Source organism: Herpailurus yagouaroundi, unplaced genomic scaffold, assembly GCF_014898765.1.
Source record: "Herpailurus yagouaroundi ecotype Mexico unplaced genomic scaffold, PumYag 246, whole genome shotgun sequence".
NCBI classification, from domain to species: domain Eukaryota; kingdom Metazoa; phylum Chordata; class Mammalia; order Carnivora; family Felidae; genus Herpailurus; species Herpailurus yagouaroundi.
Genome location: NW_024412463.1, coordinates 12,907,266 through 12,929,906, shown reverse-complemented (window position 1 = coordinate 12,929,906; position 22,641 = coordinate 12,907,266). Strand labels below are relative to the sequence as shown.

At 56.0% G+C, this 22,641-nt stretch overlaps 1 protein-coding gene across 6 annotated transcripts in view; it reads right to left on the bottom strand.

Annotated features, from left to right (window-relative positions):
- Window positions 1-2,701: 2,701 nt before the first annotated feature.
- Window positions 2,702-22,641, bottom strand: part of MYT1 (myelin transcription factor 1) — a 71,271-nt gene continuing 51,331 nt past the window's right edge. For all 6 annotated transcript variants that reach the window (XM_040459981.1, XM_040459980.1, XM_040459982.1 and 3 more), the window contains 10 exons: window positions 19,763-19,917; window positions 18,654-18,716; window positions 18,474-18,542; window positions 13,709-13,771; window positions 13,273-13,356; window positions 9,119-9,340; window positions 7,974-8,065; window positions 7,227-7,330; window positions 4,981-5,124; window positions 2,702-4,622 (listed from right to left, as the gene is read on the bottom strand). In XM_040459981.1, coding sequence (XP_040315915.1) covers window positions 4,482-4,622; window positions 4,981-5,124; window positions 7,227-7,330; window positions 7,974-8,065; window positions 9,119-9,340; window positions 13,273-13,356; window positions 13,709-13,771; window positions 18,474-18,542; window positions 18,654-18,716; window positions 19,763-19,917 — 1,137 coding nt within the window. In that variant the 3' untranslated portion in view covers window positions 2,702-4,481. The remainder of the gene's footprint in view (window positions 4,623-4,980; window positions 5,125-7,226; window positions 7,331-7,973; window positions 8,066-9,118; window positions 9,341-13,272; window positions 13,357-13,708; window positions 13,772-18,473; window positions 18,543-18,653; window positions 18,717-19,762; window positions 19,918-22,641) is intronic.

Here is a 22,641-nt window from a genome sequence, read left to right as displayed (position 1 = left end):
GATTCTTCCTGGTGGCTCCTTCTCTGTCCACTGGCCTGGGGATCATAGTAGCTCCTTCTCCTGTGGCTCCTCTGTGCCCACTGGGTCTGACTGCTACATGGGGTTCAGCTGAGCTGGCACCCCTTCCTCTTCTTGAAGAGGACAGACCCCAGGGACCAGAGGGCTGGTGTAAATCCTGGCAACATAGCCAGTCCTCTGTGTGACCCTGAGCAGCTTCGTGGGCCTCAGCCCTCTGGTGTATATGACAGGGACAATCCTAGTGCCTGCACCACAGTCGTTGACAAGAGGTGGGTTTGTCATTACTTCTCTCCTGTACCTGCTCAGGGCTGACCCAGGTAGGGTTTTATGTGGGGTGACCCAGCTGTGACTGAGCCCTTCTATGTTTGGTGCCTGATGGTGTCTTGGATTATCGAGCTCTGTGTGGGGATGCAAGCAGTGGCCCTGGGAGGCGTGTTGGAGGACTTACAAGCTCTTCTGCTGGTTCACAATGCAGCAGGTGAGCCTTGGGCGGACTCCTTACCATCTTTAGTCATAAACAGCACCAGGTTTCTCCTTTGCTGTTTTGACAACTGCCACAGAGAGAGCCATGACAGAATTAAACACAAGGAAAACATTTTTGACAGTGTGTGAAAGACATGGGCAGAAATGTGTCCAACTTGGCAGAAGGTACCCAGTGAGCAGAGATGGGTGGATCCAACGAGGGGGTCCATTGGCATGGTGCTGGGGAGGGAGCTGCACCTGTGTCCTCCACATCCACTTCCAGGATCCTATGTGAGAAGCAGGGTTGCTCTGTGGGCTCCCCTGCCCTTCCCCCTTGGCCCCTCATCCTGGAAGCGGGAGGCTTGGGGATGGCCCCACAGGGCTGAGACTGCACCAGCTCCTCTGATTCTTTGGGGCTCCAGGTGTGCCCCTAAGACCTATACTGGCTCAAGAAGCTGCTGGGGGTGTGAGCAACCCTCAGAGCCAGAACCAGCCCAAATAGATACCTCAGTGGGAGGACCTCCCTTGGAGTTCAGTAGTCACTGAGTCCACCCCGTCCCCTGTGGTAGGCAGGGCATGGCTGATGCCACCATACATGCATCCCTGCACAGCTGGATGTAGCCCTAATACTCGCCTGTTTTTCATCAAGTCATACGTTGGCCTCATTAGGGCAGCACCCCTGGGTGGCCCCGTCTGGGGGGCACACACGACCCGACTGGTGCTCCATGGTAACATCCACATCCATGTGGCACCACAGACACTGTGGCCCCTCTTGGTAGCTTCCATGTGGCCACGATCTCTTCAGCTGGATGAATCAGGACAGGCAGCTAATGAGGATTGGCATCTTGCTGGGCCCAGGGAGGGTCAGGCTAGGAGCAGCAGATGGGCTGTTGTGGTCACTTGGGTACATGTCCTGTGGCCTGTGGAACATCCAAGTGGAGACCCAGAAGGTTCTAGAACTGGGAAAAGCAGACTTGGAAAGCAGTGTGGGAGTAGTCTGCACATGGCAGACATGAGCGGTAGGGATGTTGATTCGGGGAAGGAGAGAGGCCAGGATGCGGACTGGGGCAGCCTCTGTGGAGCACACAGGAGGACAGCACACAGCAGATGCAGGGTGGGGCAGAAACCAAGAATAGGCTAGGGGAGAGGCCCCGTGGCCAAAGGCAGATGGGAAGAGGGACCAGTGGAGGACGGGAGGAGAGGAGGGAGCCATAGACGTTGCCCAAAGAAAAGAGGCCAGGCCTCAGAGGCCTGCACGCTGTAGACGCTGAAAGGAAAGAGAGAAAGACAAGGACAGTGTGGAGTGGGGTGGGAAGGGGGGTTGGGGGTACAGCGAAGGCCCAAGCGCAGCTGCCCTCCAAACACACCAAATGCCCCCAGGTGCCCTGGACCCTGTCTGATTCAGACAGTGGTTGGAAATGAGGCTCAGAATTTCTAAGAATTTTCCTTCATCATGTCAGGTGGGAGCTCCAGGTTGGCCTTCAAGGCCAGATTCCCAAGGAGGTCAAAAGGTGTGGACAGTTCAGGCTGAAACTCCAAACCTAAGTCTCACCCTGTGAGAGCTAGAGCTCCACCTGACATCAAAGTGTGAAAATGCTGAGGCGCCACTGCAAGGCCAAAAAGCCAAGCGCAAGAGCTTAAGCAAAGAAGGAGGAAGAGGAGGAGGAATGAGGGGAGGAAGGAGAAGAGTTCGTTCCCTGCATAACTGGGAAATGCGAGGATGGGCAACCTTCAGGTACGGCTGGACCAGGAGCTCTGAAAAGATGAGAGAGTTCTCTCATCCCCTCCCTTCCACCTCCACCTTTCTCTTTCCGTTTCTCGACTCCATCTCCCTCCAGAATGTCCAGACTCTCTCCTACTGCAGCTGGCTTCCTCCTTGTGGCCAGGAGAGGTGGTCTGTGGCAACCCCTATTCCACCCCTCAAGCCCACCACCCCTGCCACCCCACCCTGTCTGACAACCCCAACAGGAAGACTTCTGTCCAAGCCCAGGAGAAAGTTCTGCTCTGCACATACCCAGTCATGTGGGAAGAGGCAGAGCACAGTGACTTAGACCTCCTAGAACCGCCCCTTAGGGGAAGGATGTTGGTTCCACATTAGGGTCCCAAGAAGAGACCACAGGTGGAAGAGGCCACCCACCCACCCACCCAGCCACTCCCCAGGAAGGTGACTCATTAGGGCTCTCGGGGACACAGACCGCCGGCACAGTACAGACCGCTCCCACACAGTCAGAGTGGACTTTTATTAGGAAATCACCCTGCAAACACACCGAGAAGTGCTGTGCTGTGGGTTCCACGCATTTCCTGAGGAAGGGGGTCACAGTTTCGGAGCTGTCGGAGGAGCAGGGAGCCTGTGAGCGGGGACTGCTCGGTGCTGCCTGTGGCCAGCACTCCTTCACAGCAGCATGACTCAGCCATCAAGAACCAGCACACAGACGCAACACAAGAAACACGCCAGAGCACACACATCTGCGCTACACTTAAATAAATAATAAATACAGAATTCCACTTGCTGTTGTCCGTGCCTGAAACAAAAGGAACCGAAGGGATGAAGAAAACCAAAAAGTCTTTCTTTCCATTGGACCAGGGGGGAAACATCCCCAAATTATCAAAATTCCTCAGTTACAAAATACTCTTTAAAAAATTCCATTATTAAAAGAATAAATAACAAAATATATAAAAAATAACTTGGTTGCATCAAAATTATAAGAAGACTTCTATATATAGAAGTTATAGCAAGATTTTTTTGTGGCCTATCTCTTGTCAAATAGTCAATTTTGCTTTGATTTCATCTGTTTCCCTCTCATGGTGTCCTGGTGTGGGGTCTAGTTGAAACAGTACAAAATTAATAAATAAAAATGTTAAATAAATAGCAAATGTTAACACAAGAGGTTGCGAATATAAATACTTACATCTTGACAAAATTAAATAATGTACAGAATAATTAAACTAACTACTTTTTTTTTTTCTTCCAGGAAGTGCAATTTCTCTACTTTTAAATACTAACTTGGAATTGCAGTCACAACCGATTTGGACTCTATTTACACGTTAGGAACATTGTGTTTAACACATTATATTAAAATTTTTTTTCGCGTCTTGAATGGATCTAAAAAGAAGTGAAACCTTGGTGGTCTCCTAATTAGGGATTTATCCCCTGACCTTGCTGATGCCACCTCCACCCCAGTCAAGCTCGGCCACGACCCAGGTAAAGCGGCAGTGACGGGTCACAGGCATGAGTGGACGCCCAGACAGCCAGAGACCCTGGCCCTGACCCAGACCTGGGTCTGAAGGCGGCAGCCCCGAGGGGGAGCGTGACCCCAAGCCTGCACGTGTCTGTGCGGGCTTGGGGTGCCAGCTGCCCCTGGAAGTGAGGTGCTTTAACGTGGAACTTCCAGGGGTTCCCAGGTTAGAGTCCTCAAGTTGGCCATGGGCTGCAGGTCTGTTTCTAACCCTCTGGAACAGTGCTTTATTCCATCCTTAAGACAAAACTGAGTTAAATGAAAACAGAAAACACACTTGCCACATTGACCTCACTGAGCAGACGTGTGCCCAGGGGCACATGCTCCAGGCTGACACTGTCACACGCACCACCCGCCCCGTGCCCACGGCTACCCTCCCAGCCTCGACAGACAAAGGAATACTGTGGTTGCAAACTCCAAAACTTCCCTGAGAACCTTGTCCATGAGCTTTCACTGGAGACTTTGAGCTGCTCGTCAGATTTCTTTCAAAAAACAAAAATAAATCACTTTGTAATACTTCATGCCCTGCCCTGCATTCGTGTGGGGAGGTCAAGGCCTCCAGCCTGGCAAGTGCAATGAGAAAGACACTGATTTCCAGGCACCCCTGTGGATAAGCCCAACTGAGGCCTCCCTGGGCTGCCAACTGGAAGTCACTGTGAGTTGGGACTCCCCACTGCGGGGGCAGGGCAAGGGAGGTGAGCGCGGGAGCCAAGTTGGGCTGCCCCGGATGTCCCGATGGGCGGGGTGGCTCTGGAGTGATGGGGTCTAGACCTGGATGCCCCTCACGGCCCGTTTGATGCTCTCCAGGAGGTCCTTGTTCTCGGGGTTCTGGTAGCACTCCTGGTTGGAGTACATGTCAGTGAGGGTGCTCACGTAGGCATCGAAATTCTGCTCACATATTGGCTCCTGGAGAACAGAACCAGGTTAGCAAGCTCCGTCCACACGGTGGGTCCCGTGATTTTCAGAAGCCACAGAAGTCTGTGGCAGGACATCAAACCCATCTCCTCACACCTACTAGGGCCACCACTGGCACCCTTGGGCTGAAACAACCATGAGCATCCTGCTGTGGATCCATAAGCTCTTCGGGACAGCTGGGACCACTGTGGCCAGCAGCCTGTCGGGCAGAGCACCTGCCCTTCTGACAGGACCCCAGAGGTAGAGGTGTGCCCCGCCCTCCTTGCCCTCCCCAGAGTCCTGGCGGGGGGAGGGGGGGACAGTCAGCCACAAGCTCACTGGTGTGCCTACAGGGCCACATACTGCTCACCATGTGCGGAAGGCGGATGTTGGCGAGACTTTGGATGAGGGCCTGGCTCAGGCCCGACAGCTCCAGAAACAGGGCTTCATTCTGCTCCTCAATGAGCTTGTTCTCCTCTTCGATATTCTTCAGGCTCTTCTCCATGGAGGAGATCTGCACCAGACCAAGGTGGGAAATGCCTCCTGTCATGGGGGCCCCATGAACCATATCATGTCCTCCTGGGACACACCCAGCATGCTAACTGTGCCACATCTGCTGTCTTTCTGGGAGAAGGCAAAGACGTAGGGACTCTGGTCCCTGGATGGAGGAGGGGACACAGCGACTCAGCCAGGACTGGTGCGGGACCATGGGTTTCTATGCCACATCTGTCATACGGGGGCAGAGAGGAACACAGACTCTGAGCACCCTGGGCTCAAATCCCAGCCCACCACTAGCCGTGCAGTTAACCTCGCCATGTTTCTTCTTCCTTGTCTGTAATGGGAATACTGCACGCACTTTGTGGGGTGTCTGGCTGCCTTTGGGTTTTCTCCCCACCAGAAAGGCCAACAAAGTGCCTTAATAAAGCTGTGGAAGACGGCCACTCCTAGCTGAGTGGAGCCAGTCAATGACTCCTCCAGCACACCCTGAGAGTGACAGTGACAGCAGGGCTACGGGTCATGGGCAGTCCGGCCTACCCGGAGCAGCTCAAGCGATCAGGTGAGTCTCAGGGTCTGCATAACCCTATGCAGACATTCACAGCCAGCATGGGGAAGGTGGGAAACCTTCCCTGGGGCCTGATCTGGAGAAGACTTGCTTGGGAGGGCAGCCCCCAACCTGACCGCATCTTAAGGAGGGCAGAGGCAAGTTCACATGACATGTGTGACACATTAAGCTGTCCCCAGATAGAGACAGGTAAGCTGCCTTTTAGAAAGCTATGGCTCAGGTAGAGTGCTTTCCTCCAACCACGTGGCTGGGAAACACCATGCTTCGTCACCCGGTGACAAGTCTTTGGCTTAAAACACTTGGGAGTAGGAGTTAGGGGCCTGCCTTCTCTCTGCCTGAGCCTTCGGCAGAGCACATGACTCAAAACTCCCTCTAGGGGAAAGGGGCCTCTCGGTCCTTCCAAACGGATGCCGATAAATAAAAAGGTGGAAATCAGCAAAAAGGGAGAAATCAGAGGTGCTGCCCCAAGGGTACACTCTGAGAAGGGAGGGAGCAGTGAGGGACAGAGGGTGGCAGTCACACAGTGATATGTCTCGGCACCCAGAGACGCCCCAACAGTCCTCTGCTTCTACTGCCTGGGAACCTGGGGAAAGTGCTGCAGAATGAAAATCCTTCCTAATCTCCATGGGCTGATGCTCTGTTTACACACAGGAGGTCAGCGTGAAAGCCTGTTTTCCAGTGGAGGAAGGAACAGAGGAACAAGACATGTAGAGCTCCAACGTGTCACACTGCAGCCTCTGGGAGGGAGCCTCACCACCCTCCCATCTGTCCTTCCTGCCCTCAGATCCTGCAGGGCCCAGTACCGCCTTGTCCCTCTGCCCCTCAAGCCATAGGGGACACAGCTATGTGTGGCCACTCCTTCTGTGCTCCAGGTTCTGCTCCAGCCCCCTACTCAACAGCTAAGGGCAGGGCACTGTCTTCTTTTCGGAATAAGGCTTTCGCTGCATTTTTTCCTGATGACACATGTTCATTTTGGGGAAATCAGAGAGATGACAAATGCCCTTAAAGAAATGTGTAACTCTATCACATGGCAACAGTGGCTCTTTCTGGGTCAGGCTCCTCCTCATACAAATGTCTTTACCTCACAACAACCTCACAGAGTTGACTCCTCCTTTTCCCTTCACTCCACCAGCAAGGACGTCAAGATGCAGATTGTCAACGGGTTTTCCAGGTCACTCGGCTGGCGTATGGCAGTACTGTGGTAGAGGCAGGCTCCAGCCAGACCCCCAGAACCCACCTGGTGGTGCTACTCCTACTGTGTAGTACTGTGGTGCTACTCCTACAGGGCTAGCAGCCAACTCTGATGGCACCAGTAACCCTGATGGGACCCCCCGGCAGGGCCACCTGAAGACCCCTTACCGCTGGAAGAACAGCCAGTGCGGGCGGGTGTGGCATGTTCTGAGTCTCGCTGAGCGCTACGCCCGTCAGCTCAGCTTGGCAGCAAGTTCGATAAGGGGCTCAGTTTTCCTGCCTCACTGAAGCGCAGGCTGAGGACCAGGACCTCTCCGGTGGGGAGGGAGAGGGCGTATGTGCAGGTGGGCAGCACCACCCACCTGGGACTGCAGCTGTACCATGGCAGCCTCCATCTCCGAGTTGGACTCGTTCAGGTCGCGAATCTCCTGGTTCAGCTGCTTGATCTCTTCATCGTTCTCCAGAACTGCCCCAGAGAGAAACCTTGGTTGTGGCCCTCAGCTTGGCGCCCAGGCCAGCAGGTGGGAGGCCTGTTTTCTAGGGGGGACTAGGGAGCCCGTCCAAGCAGAGGCAACCTGCCTGGCTCGGTGGGCAGCTCGTATCCCACTTTTGTGCTGGAAAAGTCGATCTTGGAGACTAGCAGCGGTGTGTCTACATTTTTCCCCTATCCTTACATTTTCCCTCCTATCCTGGGGCACGGATAGGAGAGTATAAATCTTTGGCAAGTGTTAATTGCCAAGATAAAGACGGAAGTTTTCCAGGTGGTGCTGAATTTCCTCAGCTTCCCTCTTCGTTGACACTAACTGAGTTCACGAATCCACAAACCCTGAGAGCGTGGCTTCTGATGCCGCCATCAGGGTTCTCTGATGCCACCACTTGTCAATACCCAGGTTAGAGCAAGCATGGCCACTTGAGGGCCAGGATCCCAGACTTGAGGTGACCAGGGGTCCAGAGCTAGGTTGGGAGACCCGTCAACTCAAGTAAGCAGTCTGTCTCCACCATGACTCACTCTAGGAGGGGCCTTGTCTCCCTACCCCCTCCCGCCAGTACCTGCTCACTCACCCATGTCACAGACATCGCTCGGAGGAACTGCAGGAGGGACACCTTACCATCACTCGTCTTGAACTTCGTGCTGAGAACCTCATCCCCTGAGACTTTTCCCTTCTTTCCAGCAAAGGTTGCTCTGGGACAGCCAGATAAGCTGGAAGCAAAGGTCACACCAAAAACCAGTCCAAGGTCACATACCAAGGGCCAGTCTGTGATGACACATCACAATGAAAGCCAAGTCCTCATTGGCTGGCAGCCTGGTAGGACCCTGGTTGGAACTTTCTCGTTCGTCTCCTCTTGCCACCTGCTCCCCGGCTCCGGCCGCCAAGCTTCCACACCCCTTATTCAGTAGCCCAGGCCTTTCCCAGCTTAGGCCCTAAAGGCTTATCCCCAGATTGCCTGGGCCAAGCTCCTCACCCCCTTCTCAGAGAGGCCTCCCTCCCTCCTCCCTGCCACTATCCTCCCCCACAGCATCTATCCTCTTGGCCACACTGCAATATCTTACTCATTTGTTTGGTTATAGTCTGTCCCTCACTTGGCCCAAATCAACCCTTGTTCTCTGCTCTCCTGAGCCTGGTATTTGGTGGCCTCTAAGTCAAAGCTTGTGGAACGAATGAGTTCATTAATCTTTAGGTGGAGAGACAGGGACGGAACAAAAGAAAGAGAAGGTTTCTGATGAACAGTGTAGTGACCCCTGCACCTTGGCCAATACCTCAGCTGCCTGGCACACAGAGGAATAGAATGGGGGAGGCAAGCCGTCCCCAGGCCTGGGACAGGTGTTGGGGGCAAATGAGAGCCCAGGCAAGGAGGGGTCTTGTCGCCATGTCCCTTCCACAGCAGGCAGACGTGGGCCCAAAGTTCAAAGAAGAGACCCCAGCAGGAGGGGCCAGCTTTTCATGAGAAGCCGGCAGCCTGTGTCGAGAATGCACACACGAGACTCAGGGCTCCACTCACTCTTGCTGGAGGGACTCCACGTGCTCCACGTGGAGCAGCCACATGGGGTGCCACATGTCACAAACACCATGATCTGATACTAACAGATTTTCTATGGCTTCCTCCAGTCGGCTACCAATCCGGGCCTTGCTTTTCCCTGGAGAAACTATGGGCCACAACTGAGCCCTTCCTGAGTCTGGTCCTTCCTGAAGAACCTTGCCCACATGCCCAAGGCCAGGGTCCCTATGAAATGCGAGCCGTGCAGGGCAGTTACCTCCGGTGGGTGAGGAAGCTACCGTTGGCATGACCGGAGCCATCACAGCCTGGAGTGGGGCAGGTGGGCCCTTCGTTCTTCAGTGACTTCCAGGAGAACGGTGAGCCATTAAGAGAACCCTCTTTCTGCCTCCGAGCGGCCAGCGGGCAGCCAGATGCACTTCTGTGTGAAGCATATTTGCCGCTGATGTGACCGAGCCCCACACAGCCTGGCACAGGGCACCTGGCACAAAGAGGTCAGAGGTGAGCACTGAGCACTAGATGGGGGAGGTGAAGCCCAGAGACTCTCCCATGCCAGACACTGAGACTGCTGGGGGCTCCTGGATGAACTACCACGTTTGGAGTGATTCCTGAAGCCACAAGTCAGAACCTGGGCCTTCCCAGCCAGATGTGAAGGCAACAGGGATCACGTCCCCTCTCCAGCCTCACCCTCACGCCTCCTGCATAGTTGGAAAGTCAGCAGCTCCCTTCTCTGGAAGGAGAAGCTACCTTCCCTGGAAGCAGCTACCTTCTCTGGAAGGAGCCATGATGCCCCTGTGCCCTGGGATGTCTCTCAGGGGCCTCTGGGTCCACACCTAGACCTCTTGCTGCCACATCACTTCTATATCACCCCAGCCATGTGTAGTGAAGTGAAGGTGTCAGATGAAACCATCCAGAGGCCACTCCCTGGGAGATTGCACCAAGCACAGAGCCTGGGGGCCTGGGCGGTCACAGAAGTCCCAAGAGTGCCCTGAACCAGGCAGCGCGGGGACAGCAGGGGCTCCATCACCCCACAGCATCCCAGAATGAGACTGTCATGCCATGATGTCCATGGATGTCCCCACATCCGAAATGTGTGTTCTGGAAGGAAGAACACAGGCCACAGTGCTCATTCAAGAAAGACTCAGTTCAGACATTCCATAATGACTCCTGCCAAGCTGTTGCAGAACAGGGAGAGAATCCTCTTGGGAAATAGCAAATGCCCCAGGAATGGTTGAAGTAACTTGGGGAAAGGTTCAGAGCAAATCCCCCTCATGCTGCCATTGGAATGAGTGCACCACAGAAAACTGGCTGGAGCAGGGGGCTCTGGGCATCCACTCTCATGGGATCCAGGTGGGACCTGGGCCAGGAGCTCCCTGCAATGCCTTCTGAGCACCGACATTTCAGAATCATGGTATCTGAGCTCAGGACCACCTAGGAACCAACAACTGACTGGGGACAACATCCTCCACCTGTAAGTTCTGTTTTCTCCCCTGCAACAAATGAGACTCATGTAATTTCCCGTTTGTTACCCACTTTTTATAAGCCACAGACCTGGCAAACACACAGGGCCCTGAAAGGGGACACATGGCCCCAGTTTACAGAGGTGGGGTTCCTTGGGGTGGGGAAGTCAGAGGCACAAAGCCTTCAGGAGGGCAAGGGTCGTTTCGGGGCTCCTGCTCCAGCAGGTGAGGGGACGGGGCCTCGTTGCCCAGAAGTTGTCCCCATACTCGGGCGTCACTTCCAAGGTGGCCACTGCAGACATTTTCCCAGCCTCCTTTGCCTGGATCCAGCCCCACTTGTCTCCTCTCCTGGTGCCCATCCCTCTCTTCCTCATCCCAGCCACGTGGGCCTCAGACATGTGGAATGGCCACCGATCCGGTCCAAGGTCATCTCAGCCATCAGTCCAGAGTGGAGACACTGCCAAGGGCCTTGGAAGGACCCCGGGGACGTTCCATTCTATCTCTGCCCCTCGCACCTGGACACCTCTCTGCTGTGGGGTCCCAGGGACACCGGGGCCAGGTGCTCTGAAGGTGCCTGTGAGCACCTGCCATCACAAGATCAAAGGCCAAATGAGAGGCAGCCCTTCACAGTTACAACACACAGTTGAATCTAAATTCCTTTCTTCAACTTTGTTTGCAAAACTCTAACCCTCCTCATCACAAATAACCCCCTGGAATTTATTCGTAGTGAGCATTTCAGACATGTGGGTGGTAACACCACTTCTCTGTCCCTCCACAACCAGTGTCCAAATCTTCGGAGCTGTCGGGTGACCTCACGTTAAGGTGTGTGTGGAGTGCCAAGTCAGGCAGCTTCTGTACTTGCCAGGTAGGCCGGTGGTAGGGCACAGGAGCTCTGTGCCACCAGGGTCCCAGGGTCAGAGGCACATCTCTTTTGTCAGATGTCAGTGTGGCTGGGGATAGCGCGGGGGGTGGGGTGGGGGAGGGGGCACGGCAGGGGCGGGGAGGGCTCTCCACAGGCGATAGGTGATAGGCGTTGAGCTCCTAACCCTACACTGGAACACCCACAGACTTTTACGGCCAGTTATTTAGTTTTGGCAAAGGGATTTAGCAGAATGTGCTGACATGACTTAATCTCAAACGGTGCAGACACAAGATGTCATAAAGGGAACTCTTCCTCCAGCAGCCTCCATAATCCCATCTAGCACGCGCTCACGAAATCCCGTCACGCAGCAGGACCTGATGCCCCGGTTAAAGTTTCTGCTGCAGTCTGCATTCGTTTAAAGATGATAGTCAATTATAAATACAGTTAAAGTTTATGGCTGGGGAGGAGGCCCTATAAAATGGAGGTGCTGAATAGGCGCCCCTCCCCCCCACCGCCTTGCCATGAAGCCATTAGGAACTTCAGCCACCCTGTAAATGCTGACCTGCTTCTAAGTCATATTCTCCACTTGGCTGAAAAAATCTTGTTTTTTAAAAAGCAAAGTTGACAGCACATTAGGAGGAGGAAAACCATTTTTCCCAGTTAATTTGAAAAATGCTGATCTTGATTTTAATCATTTGCAAACGCAGCACAATTCACTTCTCATACCCTTACAGCAGGATCCTTGCTAATTCCATAGCAGCTTGCATTTATATGATCGCAGGCAAATTCCTGGCGTCTCAGAAAGATAAATACTCTTTATCCAGCCTGGCATTTAGTAGGCTGCATTCAGGACACCAATATCCACAAATTTTGTGTTTTTGATTTAGCATTCATTATAGTTTCATTGTAAAAAATAAATTAAATAAACCAGCCACAGCCTTTTACCACCGAACAGCTGGTGGAGCCGGCCCCTTTGAAGGATGTGACGCTGGTCAATCACACCTCTCCTCCTGTGGCCAAGCGGATGTTTGGGCGCAGCTGGGGTGAGCTACGAGCTGAAGCTCCAAGGAGGAGCAACCTGTCCAGGTTGCTTCCCTCTGTAGGGGCGAGCATCCAGTTGTTCTTGGGCCAAAGGTAACACGCAATCAGGACAGACCCGCTTTCTGTGGACCTGCCTGGCTATGCCCTGACCAAGCCGGCTCCAAGGCGCTGTGCCGCAACACAGCCAGGACCATTCCCTTCTACTCCTCAACTGGCAAGGGGACCCACTGCCTGCTTCGTCCAGTTTCGGCTCTGAAAGTCCTGGGCAAATCGAATGGTGGGTCAGTCTGTTAGCCATACCTGCAAGTGGGGGGTTTGGGGGCAAGTTTCTTTCTGGAAAGATAAGCTTGCAACGATACAGGCCCCTACCAAGTGGGGCACTCACAGGTTCAGAGTTCACACACAATCCCCCTGATGACACGTTAGGTACCCCCAGTGGGACAGTCTGGAGAGGGTTTCAGGGACTTCAGTCACGAAAGGCCCAGGATGTCCCCTTTCCTCCCCCCACAGCAGTGTCGAGGTCCCAGTTCGGGGCGACCCTCCTGGGCTCCCTCTTTCCACACCAGCTCCCTGCAAAGGCATGTGAGTGTGCAGACACACACGATTTGAAGACTGGTCATCTTCCTCACCCTCCTCTCCTCCTCCTGCACCTGACCTTTCCCATCGGACCACATTTGTGCAGGTTGCAATACCCACGAGCGCCCTGTGGGGCTGCCCCATGCCCTGAGCCTACACCCGGGTGCCCCCCCCACCCCCACCACGGTGCATGGGCAGCAGGGCCCTCTGCCTCTCCTGGCCCCATCAAACACCCCCAGAACTGAGAAGCCCACATAGGAGGGCACTGTGTGTGCCCTCAATACAACACACGTGGCTCACAGCCTCGTAGGTGTCCACATGCACAGTAGGAGGACTTCTGTAAAAATGGGCATTGTCATTGACCAGCTGCATTAATTGAAAAAGGAGTCTAGAAGCAGCTTTTCAGGATCATAACACACAGGAAAATCCCAATTCTGCAAAGCAACCAAGGGCATCGGCAAGATCCCAACTTACTTCATCAGCTCAGGATCTTCCTTGTCATCCTTTGTGGGCGTCACCCTGGCTCCGCTTTTCTTGGCACGAGGGCAGCCTGACAAGCTAGTTTTGAAAGAGGAACATAAGCCGTGGTCGTTCCAGAACAGCAGCTTCTCACACCCATCTGCCCCTCCCCACCCCTCCAGCTCTGTGATCAGCAGCCCCAGAGGATCCCAAGGAAACTTCTGTCTACTGGACAGTAGGGCTACGACAGGAAGTGGCACCATGAGCCCTCTCATTCTGGCTGCTAATAGCAGCACGATCAGGTTTTGGGCACGGCAATTCAGATGACAGCGAGGAAACAGGCTGTGGTTGCCGCAACATTAATGTCTTATCTGGGGCACTGCAACTGCATCTGAGGAGGAGACCCACCCCACCCCATCCAGCCCGGCACCCCAGGCCACGGCAGCCTCACCTCCGGTGTGATGCGTAGTTCCCCGTTATGTGGCCGGAGCCGTCACAGCCGGGTGTGGGGCACCTGTGGAGGACAGCGGAGCTGGAACCAGAGCCAGTGAAGACACTTGGCCACAAAAGGACCCCCTCTGTGCTCAGCCCCGATGCAGGCCCACCCGCCTCCCTAGCACTGGTCTCACAAACAGTGTGTGCGTCCTGGCTAGCCTGCTGCCGAGATGTCCGGCCTGCAGAACTTTGCCACCCCTTTTCCCCAAGGGTTCCAGGAAGGCCAAGATGAGAGCACATCTCCACTGCAGGAATGATAGGCTCCCGTTTCGGCTTTCTGCAGGGTTCTAGGCTGGGCTAAAAGGTTCCAGGACACACATGGGCCTTTGAACAGTGTTCAGGAAGGCAAACCTAACACTTAAGACGGGTTCAGCTTCCTTGACGTGGCTAGGAGGAAGAAGGGTTGTTCTCGGGGAGGATTACCACCATCTGAGCAAAGGAATAGATATTTACTGAGCACCCATGACCCACCATCCACAGCGCTGGTCACCTAGAGGTGTGATTCTCAGTGAGTGCAGAATTTGCACAACCAGAGGCTTTTCAGGGGTGGCAGGCACTGGCCAAGGGTAAGGAGGTGGGGGGGGGGGGCCACAAGACATAAAAGCCCAACTGTATGCATCCAAAATGTTTGACAAACATACCACATAGAAAGTAAAAATTCCACTTTAATGTACAAGTATGGGTTTTCTCAAATTGTTTTTCCCTGAATGTCCGTGGAGGCAGAATGTCAGAGTGGGGAGGCGTGCCTGACTCTGCAGGGGAGTCCACCAGAACCCTCTGGAGCAGGAGCAGGTCTTCTGCTCTGCACCTGGGTCCGTGTGAGGGTGCAGCTCTGATCCCGTGGGACTTGGCAGGATCTGAGGGCTTGCATCTGGAAAGCCTGTTATTCACAGAATACTTATCTACCGTTTCTGGTTTCAGCCTCGCACACAGAAAAAACCATGGGTGCCGAGGCTCTTTCTCAACATACAAGTGGCCCCAAAAGGGTTCTGGAGACTTGCATCAGCTGGAACAGGACATAGGTCTCTGCCTCTCAATCAGCAGAGTTCTCTGAGGCACTCAGGCCCCTGTGATGTGCCCAAGGCTTTGTCGGCACCCTCTTCCACTGGCAAATGCAGCATCTGACATTTGGAGTGAGACAGAGGAAGCCAGCACAGCCAAAGGACTCCCCCACAGCTTTGGGCTGCCTCCCAGACCTCAGCAGGCCGACACTGCCTGTTCCGCATCAGAGGACGCTCAAAGCTGGCATGGCAACACGGAGGAGTTCAATGCCAATCTGAACTGCTCCTTCTCCAGTCCCTTGGACTTTCTCAAGGCACCCTCCTCGCCCCTGCCCTATGAGCCACACATGAGATGCCTCCCTGGCCTGCTGGCAGGCCAACCGGTCAAATCACCATTTTGTCGGATTTAGGGGTAACTCAAACCCCTTGAGGTTATGATGGCTCCTGCTCCAGGCATGTGCGGTCACATACCAACACACACACATCTAGGGCCAGGAGGTTTTTGCATTTTCATAGAAATCACACACCACCTCCATCTAGCTGGGCTTCATCCTCTCAAACAAACCCCCGAACGGGTACACCGCTCCTGCTGGGATGCTTTGTGTCTCTGCATCATCCGAGGTCCCAGGGTGCAAGCTGCCGGGGTCGGCCCCCGGCTGTGGGCACCAAGTCCTTCAGGCATGTCAGGGTATGCCTCACATGACTCTCTGCTGAGGCCGAGGCCCCGTTGATGCCCTGCTACCCCCTCCTCAGCTCAGAGTGCCCTGCTGAGCACTCTCCTGGCCTGCCGAAGCTAGAGCCCTTCTCCTGCCCTCTGGAAGGCCAAGTGCAGAGAGTGAGGGTGGTGCTTCTCCTGAGTCTGTAGCAGCTCAGGTGGCTGCCTGGGCTCTGCTTCTTCTCGGCTTCAGGGAAACGTGGCAGAACTCAGGCTCAGTGCTACGGGCGGTGGCCAGGGCAACATGGCCCCGCAGCAGCCCGGGGCCTCGATGCCCAGAAGTACAGGTCCATACTGTGGTGCGACCCCCAGTGGCACCTGTGAGTGAGGCTGGCAGGGGAGAGCATGCACGTGGGGGTGGACCCTGCCAGGCCCCAGCACACGTGGGCCTGGCGTCCCCGGGGGTCCCACTGAGGCACGCTGTCTGCAGACAGGTGGGGCACCGGCTCTCCTCGCTGAGGCCTGACTCAATGGCTTTTCCCCACAGCTGTATCCAGCAGAGGATGAGGTTCGTGTGCCTGGAGAAGCAGATACCCATGCTGGGCGCTGGCAGTGTCAGCCACTCTTGCGCCCCTGAGGACCCACAGGGTCAGTGGCAGGAACCCTCCCAAACATTTGCTTCTGGGTGCATCGTCTGGGTAAGAGGAAGAGTCCTGCGTCTCTGGGACTCACTACAGCTTGGCGACGCACACCAGGTCTCGCCTCTGAGCCCCCTCCCTGACCCACGGTGGCGGGGGGGGGGGGCTGTCCCCCACCTGGTCACACACCTTACAGGGTATGTGGCTGCACCCCAACCCCCCGCACACAGAGTGGGCTGAGGGGCCCAGGGCAGCTGTGTGCCCTGCCCCCGACCACACTGGGCACATGAGAAAGAAGAGTAAATGCCCCTGAGGCTGGATTAAAACACGGAAAACACATCACCCGAGACTGTCGCTGCACCCAGTTACTGACAGGGAGGCCTTGCTTGCAAGGCAGTGATGTAGACGTCTGTGCCCCTCGGGGGTCAGGTCACCATCACGTGCCACTGCCACAAGGCTGGTCAGGAGCAGCCTCTCCGAGATAGCCACGGGACAAGAGAAGGGAGGGGGGAGCAGAAGCACCGGCACACCGGGAACACGGTGGAGCCCCGCCACGTCCACCCAAAGCCCACGCTGTGGCCTGAGAGGGCAAAGAGTGGACTCCCACACAGAGACCTCTGGGGCCAGAGAAGAGCTTGGGAGGAGTCGGGTACCTCGGCCACCTTCCCAGACCTTGCTGACCCTTGCTGAGACTGATGCAGGACTTGTTTTCACATGGGGAAGACTTCCTGTTGCTATTTCTAAACAAGTTCAGGTTAAAGTTCCCCACAGGCCCTTAGTCTCAGAAGAGTGCTAACCCTCCCAGACGGCCACGTTTCCGGGCCCAGACCAGGCCCACGTTGTCCTTCCAGCAGCCCCGAGCACCTGCTCTGCAGGGAGAAAGGTCCACCGCGCACACATGTGTTCCCACCTAGAGCTCTAAAATCGTTCAGACCCTCAAACTGGAAAACCACGAAAACTAATCATAGTTAAAAAGCAAGTCGAATTGGAAAAGGAAACAGGAAAAGGGGGACGTGGGAAAGACGGTAAGAGAAGACAGGGAGGAAAGGAGGAGGGGAGCTGGGGGAAGAGGGTCCTGAGCCTGCAGGACCGATAGACTTCTGGGGCTGGACCTGGTGAATGGATGAGTAGCTATGCCAATCAGCCATGATGAGCTGAGCCTCAGAAAATGTTTACATTAGAGCTGTCAACACTTAGAAGGACAGTTCTGGTGGTGAACCCTGCTCAGGGCAGAAAGCCCCATGGGTAGCAGTGAGCAATGACACGCCATGGCTGCCGGGACCCGATAGCGCCCCCCCCCCCCCCCGAGTGACAAAGAGGAGACCGGCAGGATGGGGACCTTCCAGAGATCTACAGCTTTCTGCCCTGTCTCTAAATCAGCTCAAGCCCCTTGGACGCCTCTGGCAATAACAGCTCCTCATCTTACAGTCTCCAGGGCCCTGGCTCCTGTCTGGTCCCAGAACAGGATGAGCCTAGATTCAGGGCCCCTCCATATGGAGAGGATGAACACCCTGGAAGAGGGAGTGACCCTCGAGGAGGAGAGTAGGGCCTCCTCCCTGAGCCTTTGCTCGGCCTGAGAGCCCAGGGTCAGCACTGCAGGGCTCAGGGTCACAGCGGCTGCAATGTCGCAGCTCAACCAAATGCATAAAAATCAAAGGCAGTGACAGTCCCCAACTCCAGCCCCAAGAGGACACTGATACCTGGGAAACCTCTGGGTGCTTGCATCGCATTTGAGCGGGGCTATCAGGCAGGCTAGATGGTGCCCGTGTGTTAGGGGCAGGGAGGAGAAGCAGAGAGGGGGGGTGCTCAGCAAAAAGAAGGGATGAGCGTGGGAGGATCACCAGGGGCCAAGACAGAAGCAGCCGCAGGGGCAGTAGGAGAAGGAAGGGCAAAGAGTCTTCTCTTTCATCATCAGCACCCAGTTCCTTCAGTAAGAGCTGCACAGCCTAAAGCCCGCTGAGCCACAGCAAGACTTAGAAGCCAAGGCCAGCTCTGGGCTTCTCCCAAATCTCAAGGGCGGTGAGAAAAGCAGGCCCAGACAACCCCGTACAGGGTCCTCGGGAGAGGGAGAGACGGGCTGGGCCACCAGCAGCCAGAGGCGGGTCCTGCTCCCCTCAAGGCCCTCCAGCCCTCGGTCCTCAGAGCAGCTAGCAGACCCGAGGGCAGCACAGGAGCCTGCGGCAAGGGACAGGCGGATAGCAGCACTCAGAGCGAAGAGACACAGGCAGCAGCGGCAGCAGCAGCAGCAGGAGCCCCAGGCAAGCAAGTCGGCCCCTCCATGGCCTCTCTCTCTGCCCCATCCCGCCGGGAGGGGCTCCCCTGGGGCTGGAGCCCTGGAGAAGGCCGACTTTGGCTGGAGTCTCGCGGAAGGAGAGAGCAGAGCGAGGGAGCCGCCCAAGAGACGGGTGGCCAGGAGGGCAGACATACTTGAGGTCAGCAGAATGGGCAGCCATGAGGTTTCTGAGGCTCTTGTCAGCAAGAGGGCAACCAGAGAGGCTGAAAGAGAAGAGATGGGACATCGGGGTGAGCCAGAGGGGGAGCAGAGGAGGAGAGGGGAAGACCCACCACGCAGCACCCAGGCCAGGCTGGACCCGAGCAGGGACAAACCTGCGGTGAGAGGCATAGTTCCCGGTGATGTGGCCGCTGCCGTCACAGCCAGGGGTGGGGCAGCTGAACAAAGGAAACAGAGCGTCAGAACAGAGAGCAAAGAGCAAGGCACACCTGCCAGGCCAGCCCCCCCCCCCCCCCCCGGGCGGAGCCTACTCAGCGGAGCAGCTAACACTTGCTCTCCACTCACCCCCTCAGTCCTCAGAGCACAGCCCTCACCGCTCAGACTGCAACTTTCTCCCACACAACTTAACTCGAGGAGGAAAAAGGAACCAAATGAAAGCTCAGCTTGAAGCTAGGGCGTCCCTGGAGCACATGCGCTCTGCACGTGCACACGTGTGCGCCCGTGAACGCGTAGGCAGGGAGTTCCTTCCCTGAGGACAAGGCCAGAGAGCAGAGCCTGGGGAGAGCCAGCAGCAGGGAAGGAGGAAGCTGGTTGGGTTCCTCGCAAGGAGAACAGGAACCCCGGAAACAAACTGAGCACAGGTGAGGTTCCACCTGTGGTGCGGGTGCCGGGTCCCACCCCCCACAGTCCTCTAAGGAGAAGCCGTTCTCAGTGGGGGTGACCGGAAGGCTGTGGGGTGGCATCTGACCAGGGGATGACTCATATCTACCAGCAGCGGCCCCATTCTGTAACAACGTCTGCTTGAACCCTGCGGGGACAAACTCAAAGGGGCCGCTGGCTGGGCTGCCAGAGCCGAGGGCACCGTGCCTCAGAGGGGAGTGCAAGTCAGGCCTGGGCTCCGTAAGCCAGGGCAGAGAGCTGGGGCTCGGGAGAGGGTTGGCTTCCCTCAGCCCTCCCGCTCTGTGAGTCAGAACAGAGGCCCTTCCTTGCTCTGAGTCGCTTCAGAGGGCTGTGTGAGATTCCAGCGCGGTGCCGACATGACAGGAAAGCCGTCACCCATCGCCGGCTCAAGAGCGTTGCAGTGCAGGACGCCCAACCTCTGCCCGGCAAGATGGTCCGGCCAGGAGGGCGGTCAGAGCTAGGCCAGGGCAGGGACAGGTCCAGGACTGGGCAGACCTGGTCCTTCAGGGCTCAGACTAAGACATGCTTTTTTCCGGACCAGGCGGGTCCTCAAGGAGCCCTCTTGGCCCAGGTGGGGACTTACGTGAGCAGCTCCTTCTTTATGTCCTTGGAGAGAAACTTCATCTTAAAGTTGGCCAGGGTGACTTCCCCAGGGTACTTGCGCTCCTCAAAACTCTCTTCCGACACTTCCTGGTCATCTGCTTCAGAAGAAGCAAAAGAATGGGCTGCTGGCTCTGACTGCAAAAAACCAGCAGGGAGACGTTTTAACCGGCTGGCGGGGGGCCGGGTGCCCGAGCCGGGGGCTGAGGGAGAGGGGCCTTCAGAACAGTGTTCACAGAGACATTTTCCGGTTTCTCCTGCCTTCTGGATGGGGGAGGAAGACTTGCCCCCAAGAACACAGGAGACAGCACCCCTGAGGGGCTAGAGTGTCCCCCCCCCCCCGCCCAGCAAGAGCTCCTGAGCCGCCCCAGGAACGCGGAGCCCTGCCTACTGCCCGGAGCGGTGGGCTCTGACACCTTCCCGTGGCCTCAGGCCTGTGGGTCACCTCCACCTAACTGCCACTGGGTCACCTTCTAGACACAAGAACTTATGCAAAGTGCAGCTCTTTCAGTGCTCAGTAGACAGTAGGCGCTCAACAAGTGCTTGTTGAAATGCTGTAATGATGAGATGGCACAAGGAGAACGGTAACATAAAAATGTGATAAAAATACTCAGTGACCTTGTGACCCCATGGCCCTGTGCCTCCCCACCCAGCACAACACCCTGACCACAACAGGCAGTTCATAAGCTCGAGTTCTATGTCTGCAGTTGGTCAGCAACCACCAGAGGGCAGGGTACTACGGACACAGGGGTGGACAAGGACAGTCCCTGTCCACAAGAGTGGGAGAGCTCAACGCCCGGCAAGTGGGTCTACATCAGAGGCAGTTAACCAGTGTGAGAGTTCGTGGTCCACATCCCAGTGCTGGCACTTGTGTGTCCCAGGCAAGTTGTTCAATCTCTTGGGGCCCAGATGCTACACTTTAATTTTTTTTTTTTTTTAAGTTTACGTATTTATTTTTAGAGAAAAAGAGAGAGAGAGAGAGAGAGAGAAAGTACAAGCAGGTGAGGGGCACAGAGGAGAGACAGAACCCCAAGCAGGCATCAGCACAGAGCCCGACACGGGGCTCAAAGCCATAAAACGCGAGGCCACGACCTGAGCCAAGACCAAGAGTCAGTTGCCCAACCGACCGAGCCACCCAGGCGCTCCTAGAGGCTACACTTTTAAACTTGAGAGAACAGCAGCCCCTCACGGGATTTCTGGGGAGTGGAGCCCAACGTAGCGAAGGCTCTGAGTCACTGACAGTGAATCTTGTCAATGTGGCGGGTGTTGCTATTACTGCCACAAATACTATCATTGGACAAGGTGCAGACCAAGTGGCTCATTCCCTTGAGCAAGTTCGACTTAAGGTGGGTCTTCGGAAAAAATGGCAACTTCCCGGAAGCCCCAGGGAGGAGGTTGTCCCAGAGCAGGGAGAGCATCCCAGAGGCCCGTGGATACTGTCCTGGCTGCTGCCCAGTGCAGTGGGCTCCTTCCCATGGCTTCAGGAGTGTGGGTCACCTCCACCTGGAGTGGGAAGTGAGACTGAGAGTAGAGATGCAGCCTCACATAGGACAGATCAAGGAACCTTGGGCAGAGCTGGAAGGAGAGTCTGAGTCGGGAGCCCGGGGCCATGACAAAGGGACTAGGAAGGCCTGATACAGAAGGCCCTTCTGGGGATGATCCTCCTGTGCCCAGGAGGAGAGGAAGGGCCTGGGAGTGAGCCGAGGCTCTAGGACAGAGAGTGACTGTGGGGTGGAGTGTGGGGACCGACTTGACTGGGCGGGGACCTCAGGACCCCTGAGACTGATGACATGAATCCTCTGGGGTGCTCAGAGGGTGTGTGAAGGGAAGAGGGGAGGGGCAAGGCAGCCAAGGATGCAGCCTGAGCTGGGGATCACGGACAGGTGCAGGGAGGGGTCAAGGGAGGGACTGTAGTCACCAGGAAGGGCAGGGAGCAGCTTAGACCTGGGGGCAAGACTGGAACAAGATAAGAGCAGGCTCTCCTGGTGGTCTCTGAATAGGAGGGCCCCATCTGGCCTCATACTGGGCTCCCAACCACCACAGAGAAGACCACCCACACAGTTCAGCCCCCTCCACTCAGGGCTCAGTCTGAGAGGTACCCCTCTTCTGCGGCCTGACACCAAGTTGTAGCCACATGACTGAGCCAAGTGACCTCAGCCTGGGGCCCAGTCTACTCTGCAAAATAGGGGTACACGTGAAGTGTGTAGAGGGAGCCTGGCTCACTGGGGAGACTGAACTGCAAGGGTGGTGGGTTCCCGGAGAGGAATCCTACTCACCCCACCTCCTCCTCCGCAGGGACCTGCCCCCCTGCCCTTCTAGGGTTGGTGGGGAGCTGGCAGAGATGGGGTGGAGAACGGAGGGGACCTGCAGGCCTGCTCATACCGTGCAGAGGCTGCCTGAAGTCTGCACCATCCTCACGGCTGGGCTTTGCTACTCAGGATGCACACCTCTTTCAGGAAGAGCCTTCAAATGGCCCCACTCTCGGAGGGTAGAATGATTGGAAAAGGATGTTTCACTGTCCCCAGACTGCAGCTCCAACACAGACGCCTGGCTTTTTGCTCTTTACCAGGTGGTGCTGGTCTTGGGACTCAGGCCACTGACCACCACAGGGGCTCCCAGGGCCAGGAGCTTTCTCCTGCCTCTGTCCAAGGAGCCAGGTGGCCAGAGTGTCCTGTGGATGGTGAGGAAGGACTGCTGCCGGAATTCAGGGTGTCCCTATCGGGACAGCAGGTTGGGGGGAGGCCACAGAACCAAGGAATTTGGGGCCACTCCCAAATGTCTCCGATGAGATATGAAACAGGCCCTTCTCCTCCCCATGCTTCCCCCGAGCCCACAACGGTGCTGATCACCGTGTCCACGGAA